Below are 15,484 nucleotides of genomic sequence, written 5' to 3' on the forward strand. Positions count from 1 at the left end.
GGAGGAAAACTCGCCTCCCTGCGGACCTGGCATCCTTTCACTCCCTCCTCTCTACATTTTCCTCCGTCTCTGCTTCTAAAGCCACTTTCTACCACTCTAAATTCCAAGCATCTGCCTCTAACCCTAGGAAGCTCTTTGCCACCTTCTCCTCCCTCCTGAATCCTCCTCCCCCTCCCCCCCCCTCCTCCCTCTCTGCAGATGACTTCGTCAACCATTTTGAAAAGAAGGTCGACGACATCCGATCCTCGTTTGCTAAGTCAAACGACACCGCTGGTTCTGCTCACACTGCCCTACCCTGTGCTCTGACCTCTTTCTCCCCTCTCTCTCCAGATGAAATCTCGCGTCTTGTGATGGCCGGCCGCCCAACAACCTGCCCGCTTGACCCTATCCCCTCCTCTCTTCTCCAGACCATTTCCGGAGACCTTTCTTCCTTACCTCACCTCGCTCATCAACTCATCCCTGACCGCTGGCTACGTCCCTTCCGTCTTCAAGAGAGCGAGAGTTGCACCCCTTCTGAAAAAACCTACACTCGATCCCTCCGATGTCAACAACTACAGACCAGTATCCCTTCTTTCTTTTCTCTCCAAAACTCTTGAACGTGCCGTACTTGGCCAGCTCTCCCGCTATCTCTCTCAGAATGACCTTCTTGATCCAAATCAGTCAGGTTTCAAGACTAGTCATTCAACTGAGACTGCTCTTCTCTGTATCACGGAGGCGCTCCGCACTGCTAAAGCTAACTCTCTCTCCTCTGCTCTCATCCTTCTAGACCTATCGGCTGCCTTCGATACTGTGAACCATCAGATCCTCCTCTCCACCCTCTCCGAGTTGGGCATCTCCGGCGCGGCCCACGCTTGGATTGCGTCCTACCTGACAGGTCGCTCCTACCAGGTGGCGTGGCGAGAATCTGTCTCCTCACCACGCGCTCTCACCACTGGTGTCCCCCAGGGCTCTGTTCTAGGCCCTCTCCTATTCTCGCTATACACCAAGTCACTTGGCTCTGTCATAACCTCACATGGTCTCTCCTATCATTGCTATGCAGACGACACACAATTAATCTTCTCCTTTCCCCCTTCTGATGACCAGGTGGCGAATCGCATCTCTGCATGTCTGGCAGACATATCAGTGTGGATGACGGATCACCACCTCAAGCTGAACCTCGGCAAGACGGAGCTGCTCTTCCTCCCGGGGAAGGACTGCCCGTTCCATGATCTCGCCATCACGGTTGACAACTCCATTGTGTCCTCCTCCCAGAGCGCTAAGAACCTTGGCGTGATCCTGGACAACACCCTGTCGTTCTCAACTAACATCAAGGCGGTGGCCCGTTCCTGTAGGTTCATGCTCTAAAACATCCGCAGAGTACGACCCTGCCTCACACAGGAAGCGGCGCAGGTCCTAATCCAGGGTCTTGTCATCTCCCGTCTGGATTACTGCAACTCGCTGTTGGCTGGGCTCCCTGCCTGTGCCATTAAACCCCTACAACTCATCCAGAACGCCGCAGCCCGCCTGGTGTTCAACCTTCCCAAGTTCTCTCACGTCACCCTGCTCCTCCGCTCTCTCCACTGGCTTCCAGTTGAAGCTCGCATCCGCAACAAGACCATGGTGCTTGCCTACGGAGCTGTGAGGGGAACGGCACCTCAGTACCTCCAGGCTCTGATCAGGCCCTACACCCAAACAAGGGCACTGCGTTCATCCACCTCTGGCCTGCTCGCCTCCCTACCACTGAGGAAGTACAGTTCCCGCTCAGCCCAGGCAAAACTGTTCGCTGCTCTGGCCCCCCAATGGTGGAACAAACTCCCTCACGACGCCAGGACAGCGGAGTCAATCACCACCTTCCGGAGACACCTGAAACCCCACCTCTTTAAGGAATACCTAGGATAGGATAAAGTAATCCTTCTCACCCCCCCCCTTAAAAGATTTAGATGCACTATTGTAAAGTGGCTGCTCCACTGGATGTCAGAAGGTGAACGCACCAATTTGTAAGTCGCTCTGGATAAGAGCGTCTGCTAAATGACTTAAATGTAAATGTATATTTTTTTACATTTGTGGGACTAACCTATTTGTATTATTTAAAGTGTTTATTTTTTATTCCAAATATTTTAAAAATGTATTTTTTTGCAAAGAGAAGTATTTTTTATATCTATTTTTTTCTTCTTCATTTTTTGTTATTTCTGTCCTTAATTTTTTTCAATCATTGGCATGTAATACCATTGACATGACCACCAGACTACCCTCCACGCCTACCCAAGAACACCCCATCCTCTTCATCCCAAAACCTCAATGTGGTGGACACACAAAAACAAACAAGCAATTACTCTAACTACAAAAGCGCATAAAATAAAAACACCACAATATAAAAAAATATATATATATTATATATAATATAATTATAATATTATAATATAACTGTCGATCAGGAGCACATTTCCTTTGTCTATGAAATCAGGCCCATCTCTCATGACGTGTTATTTGGTCCGACTTATCAGTAAAATCTTGTGACCTCCCAGTTTCTTTTGAAATGAATCCTTCTAGTGTATAAAAGTGTTTGACAGTAATTTTGAAGTTTAAAAAAGGAAAGCTTTCCCCAGCAGAATTAAGAGATGGTATATCATGTTGCTTTATCCCTTAAGTCACCCAATATAACTGTCGGTGGCGATATAACAAAATTGTTTAGAACAGGGAGTAACCGCTGTTTTACTTTTACCCAAAAGTTAGCAACTATTGGCCTCCCGAGTGGCACAGCGGTCTTAGGCACTGCATCGCAGTGTTGTGGTGTCACTACAGCCTGGAGTTTGATGGGACATGACCGGACATGACCGGGAGACCCATAGGGGGGCGCACAATTGGCCCAGTGTCGTCCGGGATTAGGGGAGGGTTTGGCCGGGGGGGCTTTCCTTCGCTCATCGCGCTCTAGCGTCTCCTTGTGGCAGGCCGGGGACCTGCAAGCTGACCTCAATCGTCAGTTGAACAGTGTTTCCTCATTGGTGCAGCTGGCTTCCAGGTTAAGCGAGCGGGTGTTAAGGAGCAGCGCAACTTGGCGGGTCATGTTTCGGAGGACGCATGGCTCGATTGTAAATGGATCGCAATTGGATATTACAAAATTGGGAAGAAAAGGGGGGTTAAAATTACAAATAAAACAAATGTTAATGTTAAAAAAAAGGAATAATAAAGTGATGGGGCAATACCAGATTTGTATCAAATCCTCCACACCACTAAAATGGCACAAATTGTCATGTTTGTCATTTATTATCTTGTCTTGTCCCTGTGCTTCCCATTCTATTCGTTTCCCTCTGCTGGTCTTATTAGGTTCTTTCCCTCTTTCTATCCCTCTCTCTCCCCCTCCCTCTCTCACTCTCTCGCTCTCTCTATCGTTCCGTTCCTGCTCCCAGCTGTTCCTATTCCCCTAATCAATCATTTAGTCTTCCCACACCTGTTCCCGATCCTTTCCCCTGATTAGAGTCCCTATTTCTTCCTTTGTGTTCCGTTCCTGTCCTGTCGGTTCCTTGTTTAGAATTCACCGTGCTGTGATTGTGTATCGCCCTGTCGTGTCGTGTTTTCCTCAGATGCTGCGTGGTGAGCAGGTGTCTGAGTCTGTCTGGTTCAAGTGCCTTCCCGAGGCAACCTGCTGTTCACCTGCTGTTCAAGATCGAGTCTCCAGTTTGTCCTCGTCATTTCGAGTGAAAGTTGTTTTTTTGTTTGTATTTACTTTACTGGATTAAAGACTCTGTTTTCGCCAAGTCGCTTTTGGGTCCTCTTTCACCTGCATGACAGAAGGAACCGACCAAGGAATGGACCCAGCGACTTCAGACGCTCGTTACACTGCCGTCGAGATCCAAGGAGCCATGCTCGGCAGACACGAGCAGGAATTGTCTGCTGCTCGCCATGCCGTGGAGAACCTGGCCGCTCAGGTTTCCGACCTCTCTGGACAGTTCCAGAGTCTACGTCTCGTGCCACCTGTTACTTCCTGGCCTGCCGAGCCTCCAGAACCTAGGGTTAATAACCCACCTTGCTACTCCGGGCAGCCCACTGAGTGCCGCTCCTTTCTCACGCAGTGTGAGATTGTGTTCTCTCTCCAACCCAACACATACTCTAGAGAGAGAGCTCGGGTTGCTTACGTCATTTCACTCCTTACTGGCCGGGCTCGAGAATGGGGCACAGCTATCTGGGAGGCAAGGGCTGATTGCTCTAACAAGTTCCAGAACTTTAAAGAGGAGATGATTCGGGTTTTTGACCGTTCAGTTTTTGGTAGGGAGGCTTCTAGGGCCCTGGCTTCCTTATGCCAAGGTGAACGGTCCATAACGGATTATTCTATTGAGTTTCGCACTCTTGCTGCCTCTAGTGAGTGGAACGAGCCGGCGCTGCTCGCTCGTTTTCTGGAGGGACTCCACGCAGTGGTTAAGGATGAGATTCTCTCCCGGGAGGTTCCTTCAGATGTGGACTCTTTGATTGCTCTCGCCATCCGCATAGAACGACGGGTAGATCTTCGTCACCGGGCTCGTGGAAGAGAGCTCGCATCAACGGTGTTTCCCTGCTCCGCATCGCAACCATCTCCCTCCTCTGGCTCAGAGTCTGAGCCCATGCAGCTGGGAGGATTCGCATCTCGACTAAGGAGAGGGAACGGAGGATCACCAACCGCCTGTGCCTCTATTGCGGAGTTGCTGGACATTTTGTTAATTCATGTCCAGTAAAAGCCAGAGCTCATCTGTAAGCGGAGGGCTACAGGTGAGCGCAACTACTCAAGTCTCTCCATCAAGATCCTGTACTACTTTGTCGGTCCATCTACGCTGGACCGGTTCGGGTGCTACATGTAGTGCCTTGATAGACTCTGGGGCTGAGGGTTGTTTCATGGACGAAGCATGGGTTCGGAAACATGACATTCCTTTCAGAGAGTTAGAGAAGCCTACGCCCATGTTCGCCTTAGATGGTAGTCATCTTCCCAGTATCAGATTTGAGACACTACCTTTAACCCTCACAGTATCTGGTAACCACAGTGAGACTATTTCTTTTTTGATTTTTCGTTCACCGTTTACACCTGTTGTTTTGGGTCATCCCTGGCTAGTATGTCATAATCCTTCTATTAATTGGTCTAGTAATTCTATCCTATCCTGGAACGTTTCTTGTCATGTGAAGTGTTTAATGTCTGCCATCCCTCCCGTTTCTTCTGTCCCTACTTCTCAGGAGGAACCTGGCGATTTGACAGGAGTGCCGGAGGAATATCATGATCTGCGCACGGTCTTCAGTCGGTCCCGAGCCAACTCCCTTCCTCCTCACCGGTCGTATGATTGTAGTATTGATCTCCTTCCGGGGACCACTCCTCCTCGGGGTAGACTGTACTCTCTGTCGGCTCCCGAACGTAAGGCTCTCGAGGATTATTTGTCTGTGTCTCTTGACGCCGGTACCATAGTGCCTTCTTCCTCTCCGGCCGGGGCGGGGTTCTTTTTGTTAAGAAGAAGGACGGTACTCTGCGCCCCTGCGTGGATTATCGAGGGCTGAATGACATAACGGTTAAGAATCGTTATCCGCTTCCCCTTATGTCATCAGCCTTCGAGATTCTGCAGGGAGCCAGGTGCTTTACTAAGTTGGACCTTCGTAACGCTTACCATCTCGTGCGCATCAGAGAGGGGGACGAGTGGAAAACGGCGTTTAACACTCCGTTAGGGCATTTTGAGTACCGGGTTCTGCCGTTTGGTCTCGCCAATGCGCCAGCTGTTTTTCAGGCATTAGTTAATGATGTTCTGAGAGACATGCTGAACATCTTTGTTTTTGTCTATCTTGACGATATCCTGATTTTTTCTCCGTCACTCGAGATTCATGTTCAGCACGTTCGACGTGTTCTACAGCGCCTTTTAGAGAATTGTCTCTACGTAAAAGTCTGAGAAGTGCTCTTTTCATGTCTCCTCCGTTACTTTTCTCGGTTCCGTTATTTCCGCTGAAGGCATTCAGATGGATTCCGCTAAGGTCCAAGCTGTCAGTGATTGGCCCGTTCCAAGGTCACGTGTCGAGTTGCAGCGCTTTTAGGTTTCGCTAATTTCTATCGGCGTTTCATTCGTAATTTCGGTCAAGTTGCTGCCCCTCTCACAGCTCTTACTTCTGTCAAGACGTGTTTTAAGTGGTCCGGTTCCGCCCAGGGAGCTTTTGATCTTCTAAAAGAACGTTTTACGTCCGCTCCTATCCTCGTTACTCCTGACGTCACTAGACAATTCATTGTCGAGGTTGACGCTTCAGAGGTAGGCGTGGGAGCCATTCTATCCCAGCGCTTCCAGTCTGACGATAAGGTTCATCCTTGCGCTTATTTTTCTCATCGCCTGTCGCCATCTGAGCGCAACTATGATGTGGGTAACCGTGAACTGCTCGCCATCCGCTTAGCCCTAGGCGAATGGCGACAGTGGTTGGAGGGGGCGACCGTTCCTTTTGTCGTTTGGACAGACCATAAGAACCTTGAGTACATCCGTTCTGCCAAACGACTTAATGCCCGTCAAGCTCGTTGGGCGTTGTTTTTCGCTCGTTTCGAGTTTGTGATTTCTTACCGTCCGGGTAGCAAGAACACCAAGCCTGATGCCTTATCCCGTCTGTTTAGTTCTTCTGTGGCTTCTACTGATCCCGAGGGGATTCTTCCTTATGGGCGTGTTGTCGGGTTAACAGTCTGGGGAATTGAAAGACAGGTTAAGCAAGCACTCACGCACACTGCGTCGCCGCGCGCTTGTCCTAGTAACCTCCTTTTCGTTCCTGTTTCCACTCGTCTGGCTGTTCTTCAGTGGGCTCACTCTGCCAAGTTAGCTGGTCATCCCGGTGTTCGAGGCACTCTTGTGTCTATTCGCCAGCGCTTTTGGTGGCCGACTCAGGAGCGTGACACGCGCCGTTTCGTGGCTGCTTGTTCGGACTGCGCGCAGACTAAGTCGGGTAACTCTCCTCCTGCCGGTCGTCTCAGACCGCTCCCATTCCTTCTCGACCATGGTCTCACATCGCCTTAGACTTCATTACCGGTCTGCCTTTGTCTGCGGGGAAGACTGTGATTCTTACGGTTGTCGATAGGTTCTCTAAGGCGGCACATTTCATTCCCTCGCTAAACTTCCTTCCGCTAAGGAGACGGCACAAATCATTATTGAGAATGTATTCAGAATTCATGGCCTCCCGTTAGACGCCGTTTCAGACAGAGGCCCGCAATTCACGTCACAGTTTTGGAGGGAGTTCTGTCGTTTGATTGGTGCGTCCGTCAGTCTCTCTTCCGGGTTTCATCCCCAGTCTAACGGTCAAGCAGAGAGGGCCAATCAGACGATTGGTCGCATACTACGCAGCCTTTCTTTCAGAAACCCTGCGTCTTGGGCAGAACAGCTCCCCTGGGCAGAATACGCTCACAATTCGCTTCCTTCGTCTGCTACCGGGTTATCTCCGTTTCAGAGTAGTCTGGGTTACCAGCCTCCTCTGTTCTCATCCCAGCTTGCCGAGTCCAGCGTTCCCTCCGCTCAAGCGTTTGTCCAACGTTGTGAGCGCACCTGGAGGAGGGTGAGGTCTGCACTTTGCCGTTACAGGGCACAGACTGTGAGAGCCGCCAATAAACGCAGGATTAAGAGTCCAAGGTATTGTTGCGGCCAGAGAGTGTGGCTTTCCACTCGCAACCTTCCTCTTACGACAGCTTCTCGTAAGTTGACTCCGCGGTTCATTGGTCCGTTCCGTGTCTCCCAGGTCGTCAATCCTGTCGCTGTGCGACTGCTTCTTCCGCGACATCTTCGTCGCGTCCATCCTGTCTTCCATGTCTCCTGTGTTAAGCCCTTTCTTCGCACCCCGTTCGTCTTCCCTCCCCCTCCCGTCCTTGTCGAGCGCACCTATTTACAAGGTACATAAGATCATGGACATGCGTTCTCGGGGACGGGGTCACCAATACTTAGTGGATTGGGAGGGTTACGGTCCTGAGGAGAGGAGTTGGGTTCCGTCTCGGGACGTGCTGGACCGTTCACTCATTGATGATTTCCTCCGTTGCCGCCAGGATTCCTCCTCGAGTGCGCCAGGAGGCGCTCGGTGAGTGGGGGGGTACTGTCATGTTTGTCATTTATTATCTTGTCTTGTCCCTGTGCTTCCCATTCTATTCGTTTCCCTCTGCTGGTCTTATTAGGTTCTTTCCCTCTTTCTATCCCTCTCTCTCCCCCTCCCTCTCTCACTCTCTCGCTCTCTCTATCGTTCCGTTCCTGCTCCCAGCTGTTCCTATTCCCCTAATCAATCATTTAGTCTTCCCACACCTGTTCCCGATCCTTTCCCCTGATTAGAGTCCCTATTTCTTCCTTTGTGTTCCGTTCCTGTCCTGTCGGTTCCTTGTTTAGAATTCACCGTGCTGTGATTGTGTATCGCCCTGTCGTGTCGTGTTTTCCTCAGATGCTGCGTGGTGAGCAGGTGTCTGAGTCTGTCTGGTTCAAGTGCCTTCCCGAGGCAACCTGCTGTTCACCTGCTGTTCAAGATCGAGTCTCCAGTTTGTCCTCGTCATTTCGAGTGAAAGTTGTTTTTTTGTTTGTATTTACTTTACTGGATTAAAGACTCTGTTTTCGCCAAGTCGCTTTTGGGTCCTCTTTCACCTGCATGACACAAATGGGATTCTTTGATGCACCATCATCTTGTTAGTAGCCAGATATTTTTTACAATATCTTCAACTGAAGATGGAGTGTAATGTTGTTTTATAAATAAAACCAAAAACCTGGTGTTTTCAAGGGATGGGAGTATCAAACTGCTCTTCCTAGAAAGAGTGGAATTTGTGTGTCAAGGCAACCAAAATGAAAATGGTATGGCTTCATTGATTTTAACTATAGTTACCCATCTGTGAGATTTAATATGAGGTCTACAAACAAACAGTTTCTCTTTTCTTTCCCTTAACTTTTTCCCCCATTCTGTTGAAATTGCTGGCAGTAACTGATTGTTATTATAATTTGTACATACACTCAGTTGACAGTTTATTAGGTAAACCACCCCGTTAACAAAAATTGATCGCTCCTACAGACAGTGAGTCATGTGGCCGTGGCTTGCGATATAAAGCAGGCAGACAGGCATCAAGGAATTCAGTTAATGTTCGATTGAATGTTAAAATGGGCAAAACGAGTGACCTAAGCGACTGAGCGTGGTATGATCGTCAGTGCCAGGCACGCCGGATCCAGTATCTCAGAAACTTCCTCCTGGCCTTTTCACACACAACAGCAAATAGGGTTTACAGAGGATGGTGCGACAAACAAAATGGTGGGCAAACACATGTTGATGTGGATGGTGGGCAAGACGGATGGTGGGCAAGACGGATGGTGGGAAAAAACATCTTGATGTGGATGGTGGGCAAGACGGATGGTGGGCAAGACGGATGGTGGGAAAAAACATCTTAATGTGGATGGTGGGCAAGACGGATGGTGGGCAAACACATCTTGATGTGGATGGTGGGCAAGACGGATGGTGGGCAAACACATCTTGATGTGGATGGTGGGCAAGACGGATGGTGGGCAAACACATCTTGATGTGGATGGTGGGCAAGACGGATGGTGGGCAAACACATCTTGATGTGGATGGTGGGCAAGACGGATGGTGGGCAAACACATCTTGTTGGTTAGAGAGGTCGAAGGAGAATGGCAAGAATCGTACAAGCTAACAAGCGGGTCACATAAAGCCAAATAACAGAGCAGTACAACAGTGGTGTGCAGAACTGCATCTCGGAATGCAAAATTCGTCGATCTACTCCTAGAATTTAAAAACAAGAAGAAGCGGCTCCAGTGGGCATGCGATCACCAACACTGGACAATTGAGGAGTGGAAAAACATTGCCTGGTCTGAGTCCCATTTCCTGTGGCATCATGCTGATAACAGTGTCGGGATTTGGCATAAACAGCATGAGTCCATGGACCCAACCTGCCTGGTGTCAACGGTATAGACTGGTGGCGGTGGTTTAGGGACTGTTTGTCTGGAACACGTTAGGTCCCTTGATACCAAGTGAGCAACAATTGAATGCCACAGTGTATTTGAACATTGTTGCTGATCAAAACATTGTTGCTGACCATAGAGCATCGAACGGGCTGTTTTCAGCATGAATGTACCGTGGTCCAATCTGTAACAACTGCATGATGTAATTGCGTCAACATGAACCAACATTCCTGTGGAACGTTTTCGACACACTGTAGAATCCATGCCTCAAAGAACTCAGGCTGTTCTGGGGGGTCCGACCCGGTACTAGATGGTTGTACCTAATAAACTGCATATTGCTATACAGCCTATGCCTATTCCACAGTGCTTGATATTAAAATTCCCATTACTGTCAATTATATAATTTTTAAATCAAATAAAATGTTCCATCATCTGCATATAAGGACATTTTGGTTTCAAGCACAATAAAGTGAGTGGTCTCCAGTTTGATATGTACATGGTTTTTATATTGACCATTTGCCTCCTGCTACAATAGTAATGTAATCATCCCACCTCTTTGGGTGGTTGAAAGTTACCCCGTTGAAATGAAAAATGTAAGCAGGCGAGAAAAGTTCATTTAACTTCTGTAAAAAAAAATATATATTTTTTTTTTAAATCAATTGGTATAACATCAAAAGCAGGAGATTTGCCTGAATTCATCTAACCAATTTAAGTGAAGCTATATTACTTCAATTAGGCTGGCACCTCGCGAGCCACATTGCCTCAAACTACACAACCTCCACACACATACTCTAAGGGCTGTAAGTATAGAATGAGAAATACCATAATTATTAGACTATAGAATACTTTATTGTCTCACTTACCTTTGAGTTTGTTGTGCTCTGAGTCTGCAGGGAAGAGGCAGTCGGGGAAAAGCTTGGGAAAGTTGAGGCCTGCGTATTTGGGTCTGTTCTCGACATAGTTACGGACAGTGGGCTGCAGCTTCTTCATAAACTCTGGTGAGGGTGTGCCCAGCTGCTCAATCACTTTATTCCATTGGTCGATATCTGATAGGGGGTGGGGTTAAGAAAAACACACAACAAACCTGGACAGGACAGCACTCTGGCTGTCTCAAATAAAAAACATATAATATATAGCACTAACCAATTGAAGGGGACAATTGCATAGGCCTACAATAGTCCTACAAGCAGATGCGTAAGAGCCACATTGGGACATATCACTAAAAGGAGGGACATGAGCAAAGTGTAACAGTAACAGACAACTTTTCTATTATCTGCCATTTCTTAAACAAGTTCTCTCTTCCATATTTAATTAGTTCAATCATAGTAAACAAACAGATTTCTTCCTATTCTGACAGTCAAACAGATGTTGATCAACATTGTGCAGTTGCGGTATGGACTGTGAGTGGGTTCACAAATGAACAAGTCCTTGTAAATCCTATGAATCACTGCAATCAGAACAATGTATAGAGTCCTGTCTGAATGTACTATTGGTCAGAGACTTCACCCCCCTCTCCTCATCTCATCTGCAATGGTAATTCCACTGCTTTAGTCTGCTATAAGAAAGACCCTATTAATACTAAAGCTTTTGTTATTACGTTATAGCCCTCCCCATTTCCCATAGCCTTAAAGGGGTTCCAAATGGCAGCCTATTCCCTATACAGTGCACTACTTTTGACCAGGGCCCCTATATATGTAAGGACACACGCTGGAGACGAGAAGCAGGTACAGAGAATGAACATTTAATGGAAAACGGACTTCAAACAAAACAAGAACAGCGTCTGGACAGGGTGAACAAAACAACATTACAACAATAATGCTGACACAGAGAACAAAACTGAGGAACAGACAGATATAGAGGGAGCAATCAACAACGTGAATGAGTCCAGGTGAGTCCAATGAGCACAGATGCGCTTAATGATGGTGAAAGGTGTGCGTACTGGAGGGCAGCCTGGCGAGGGGAAGTGTGAGCAGGTGTGACAGTACCCCCCCTCTAGGGGCGCCACCCACCTGAGTCACCCCCGGTTCCATCAGCTGCAGCACCCAGACCCGACGTCACCACCAAAAACAAAAAACAATGCTTTGCATCAAATAGTGGTGTCAGCATTCTATAAGGATAGACACTGGAGCTAAAGAAGCAGGTACAGGGAGTGAACATTTAATAGAAAATGGACATCAAACATTACAAGAACAGAGTCTGGACGGGGGGAACAAAATCGACAATAACGCTGACACGTGTAACAAAACTGAGGAACAGACATGTATAGTCCTTCTGTAGCTCAGTTGGTAGAGCATGGCGCTTGTAACGCCAGGGTAGTGGGTTTGATTCCCGGGACCACCCATACGTAGAATGTATGCACACATGACTGTAAGTTGCTTTGGATAAAAGCGTCTGCTAAATGGCATATATTATTATTATATATTATAGAGGGGTCAATCAACAACGTGAAGGAGTCCAGGTGAGTCCAATGAGCGCAGATGTGCCTAATGATGGTGTCAGGAGTGCGTAATGGAGGGCAGCCTAGTGCCCGAGGGGAAGCAGGAGCAGGTGTGAGAATATAGGGAATAGGGTGCCATTTGGGACATCGTCACAGTGCTAGTGAGCGGAGCCAACTTCACTGGTGGGAATGATTTCCTCTTTGGTTTCCTAGCCCTTTAAATGATTTAAACTCTTTCCTAATGCTGGGTTAAATACGTTGCAAGCACATTTGTGTTTAATGTGGGTTTTAAAACTAGCAGATAGCAGATTGAAACAGCTCCTAGTTATCTCTCTAATTTATAACCATTGCTTTATGAATATGCAGATTATTCTACTGGTACTGTACAAAGTTCCAAATGCCAATTGGTGTGATTTTGTGTTAGATAGCTGTTTTTAATGCTGTTTTTATTGGGAGAGCTCAATTTCCATGTCATTTATTACAAATGGCAAATCAACTTGAAACTTGTTTTGAATTATCAGCACTATTTTGGGATAGGAACAGAGGGGGAACGGATGGTGTGTGTGTTTGTGTGTGAGGGTGGCCAGGCTGAGGGGGTCTTTTTTCTCTCCATCTCCCACAGGTGGGTGTCAGTTCAAAGAGAGTGCCAGCAAGCCAGGGCAAACAGAAACACATGACCTCATCCTGCTGGAACGCCGCTTTCATTTCCTCTCAGTCTACATCATACTTTGGCAATCACATCTACACAATGCAGTGAGAGGAGCCTTGGCTTTCATTCCTTAAAATGATTCTACATGGATGTTAAGCTGTCTAATTTGATTTAAAAAATTGTTCCATAAAAGTTCCATATAGATAAATATGTTAATTTGTGTTGAATTAAAAATAAAGTATTGTTTTTTATACATACGAGTATCCCTCATCATGAATTTAGGCTATTTTCTAAATGTTCAGATTTTTTGATGGTGTTCAAACTGCTCATCTCGATGACAGACCTGATATTTTGTAAAGGCTAGAAGAAGACCAGAAGTATGTACGTGTAGCCAATGTGAAATCACTAGCTAGTTAGCTGTGGTAAACTAGTAGCACAGCCAATGTGTCGATGTATTGATACGAGTTACAGTCTACAGAAGGAGGCAAGGATACCTCTCAAAATGTTCTATATAGAACTGCTTTAAGGGCCATGTATGACGCTAGCCATTTAACCCTATACAGTATTTGGTTCTTCTAGCAGTGTACAGTATAGTGTTGATGACAGTACCAGAAGGAGACAAGGAGGCAAGGATACGGTCGGTGCCTGGGAACAGCACTGTTCCTCTCCAAAGATGCAGCCCACAGACCACATGTCCACTGCAGCCAGACACAGTCCCATACCAGTCACCCAGCATACATGCAGATACATACATGACACATGTCACACAAACTCCATCAACCACACACTGCACGCAGACATGCAAAAAAAATCCATGTCTTTGTGAGTCCTGTCTAATTGCAAACATGTTATGTTTTGTTTACCACAACAACGGCTGTTAAACTTAAGACACTGCTGTCTTTGTCAGTTATTATCTAGCGGTGGTCACCAACCGGTCGATCGCGAGACATTCCTAGTCGATCACCAAATATTTCTTTAGAAAAGCCAACGATACATTTTTTTTTTACATTTGTGTTTTGCGCTGTTGGCGGTAGATGCACCTGATTCAGAAGCGGTGTGAACTGGGTAGGCGAGGTGTTCACATTTGGGACCATTTCATTTGTCTTAAAAGACCAACTCTGCCTACCTGGTGGACCGGGAGATCTGTGGCTAAATAATGTGTGCCTACTGTGCTGGCCAATCCAATAGCTCAAATCACTGTACCTACAGGTTCCAAGACTCCGGCCAGAGCAAAGTTTGATACTAGCCTACCTGAGATTTCATAACTTTTAAAACCATGACCAGAGAGAGAATGTCAAAGAATACAGCAAAGAGCTGCTGTTTTTATGAGTGAGTTCACATTTAAGTTTTTATTAAGCACTGTGAACACATTTTCTTTTTTATATATATATATATTTTATTTTTGCATTTTCCAATTAAGAACATTCAAAACAAAAGTGAAAAGATATTAGACAACAATAGGACAAAGTGACAGTAACAGATGAGTGTAAAAAAAATATATATTATAATTATATATACAAACATACAATAAGGGAAAAAAATTATAATGAGACATTGGATCACTTGCCGTAGGCTAGATATTATACATTACGTGTGAAACATTATGTGAGGATTATATAGAGATTCAATCAATGAGATGTGGGGGGAGATTCTCCATATAGTCAGTAAAAGGTTGCCAAATTCTGTAAAATGTCTTTATTAACTTATTCCTCAAGCAGTAAGTGATTTTCTCCAAAGGGATACAACTATTAACTTCCGATATCCACATTGCAACTGGCAGGGAGGAATCCAATTTCCATTTCAAGGCAATACATTTCTTGGCAATCGCTAGCAATATTTCTGTTAGCTTTATAGTATGGCTTTGCCTAAGATTGGTGTTAGTAAAGTTGCCCAGTAGACAGACCTCCAGGTCTAAAGGGAATGCAACCCCGTGAATTGAGGATATGGTATTGCATACCCCCTGCCAGAAACCGCGTAGTTTTGAACACTGCCAAGTGGAATGGAGGAATGTTCCTTCATCGGAGCCACAAGTCAAACATAGAGAGGAGATATCTGGGTTGAACTTGTGCAGTCTAGATGGGGTGATATAGAGCTGATGGAGGAAATTAAACTGGATCAGTCTGTATCTGGAGTTCAATGTGGATGTAACACCATCCCTGCATAGGTCACTCCATAGACCCTCATCAAGATCAATACCCAGATCTTTTTCCCATCGAAGTCGGGGTTTATCTAGCTCAGGCAGTGTTAGTCCTGACATAAGAGCATCATATACACAGGAAATTGTCTTGAACAGTGGTTCGTCTGAGTGGCAGAGTTGTTCAATAGGTGACATCTTAGGTAGGTTCCATTGTCCCTTGAGAGTCACCCTAATAAAGTTTCATAGTTGTAGGTAGCTCAAGAAGTCCCTGTTAGGCAAGCGGTATTTCCGTTTCAGCTTATCAAAAGACATAAGAACTCCCTCCTCGTAACAATGTTCCAGAAGAGTGATCCCCTTATCAGACCATGGTCTAAAGTTACTAT

At 46.5% G+C, this 15,484-nt stretch overlaps 1 protein-coding gene across 8 annotated transcripts in view; it reads right to left on the reverse strand.

Moving 5' to 3' along the window:
- The window catches only part of LOC124048657 (mitogen-activated protein kinase 10), a 113,528-nt gene that overhangs the window by 33,073 nt on the left and 64,971 nt on the right, over positions 1-15,484 (reverse strand). For all 8 annotated transcript variants that reach the window (XM_046369653.1, XM_046369654.1, XM_046369659.1 and 5 more), the window contains one exon: positions 10,742-10,924. In XM_046369653.1, coding sequence (XP_046225609.1) covers positions 10,742-10,924 — 183 coding nt within the window. The remainder of the gene's footprint in view (positions 1-10,741; positions 10,925-15,484) is intronic.

Source organism: Oncorhynchus gorbuscha, linkage group LG11, assembly GCF_021184085.1.
Source record: "Oncorhynchus gorbuscha isolate QuinsamMale2020 ecotype Even-year linkage group LG11, OgorEven_v1.0, whole genome shotgun sequence".
In the NCBI taxonomy this organism is placed as follows: Eukaryota; Metazoa; Chordata; class Actinopteri; order Salmoniformes; family Salmonidae; genus Oncorhynchus; species Oncorhynchus gorbuscha.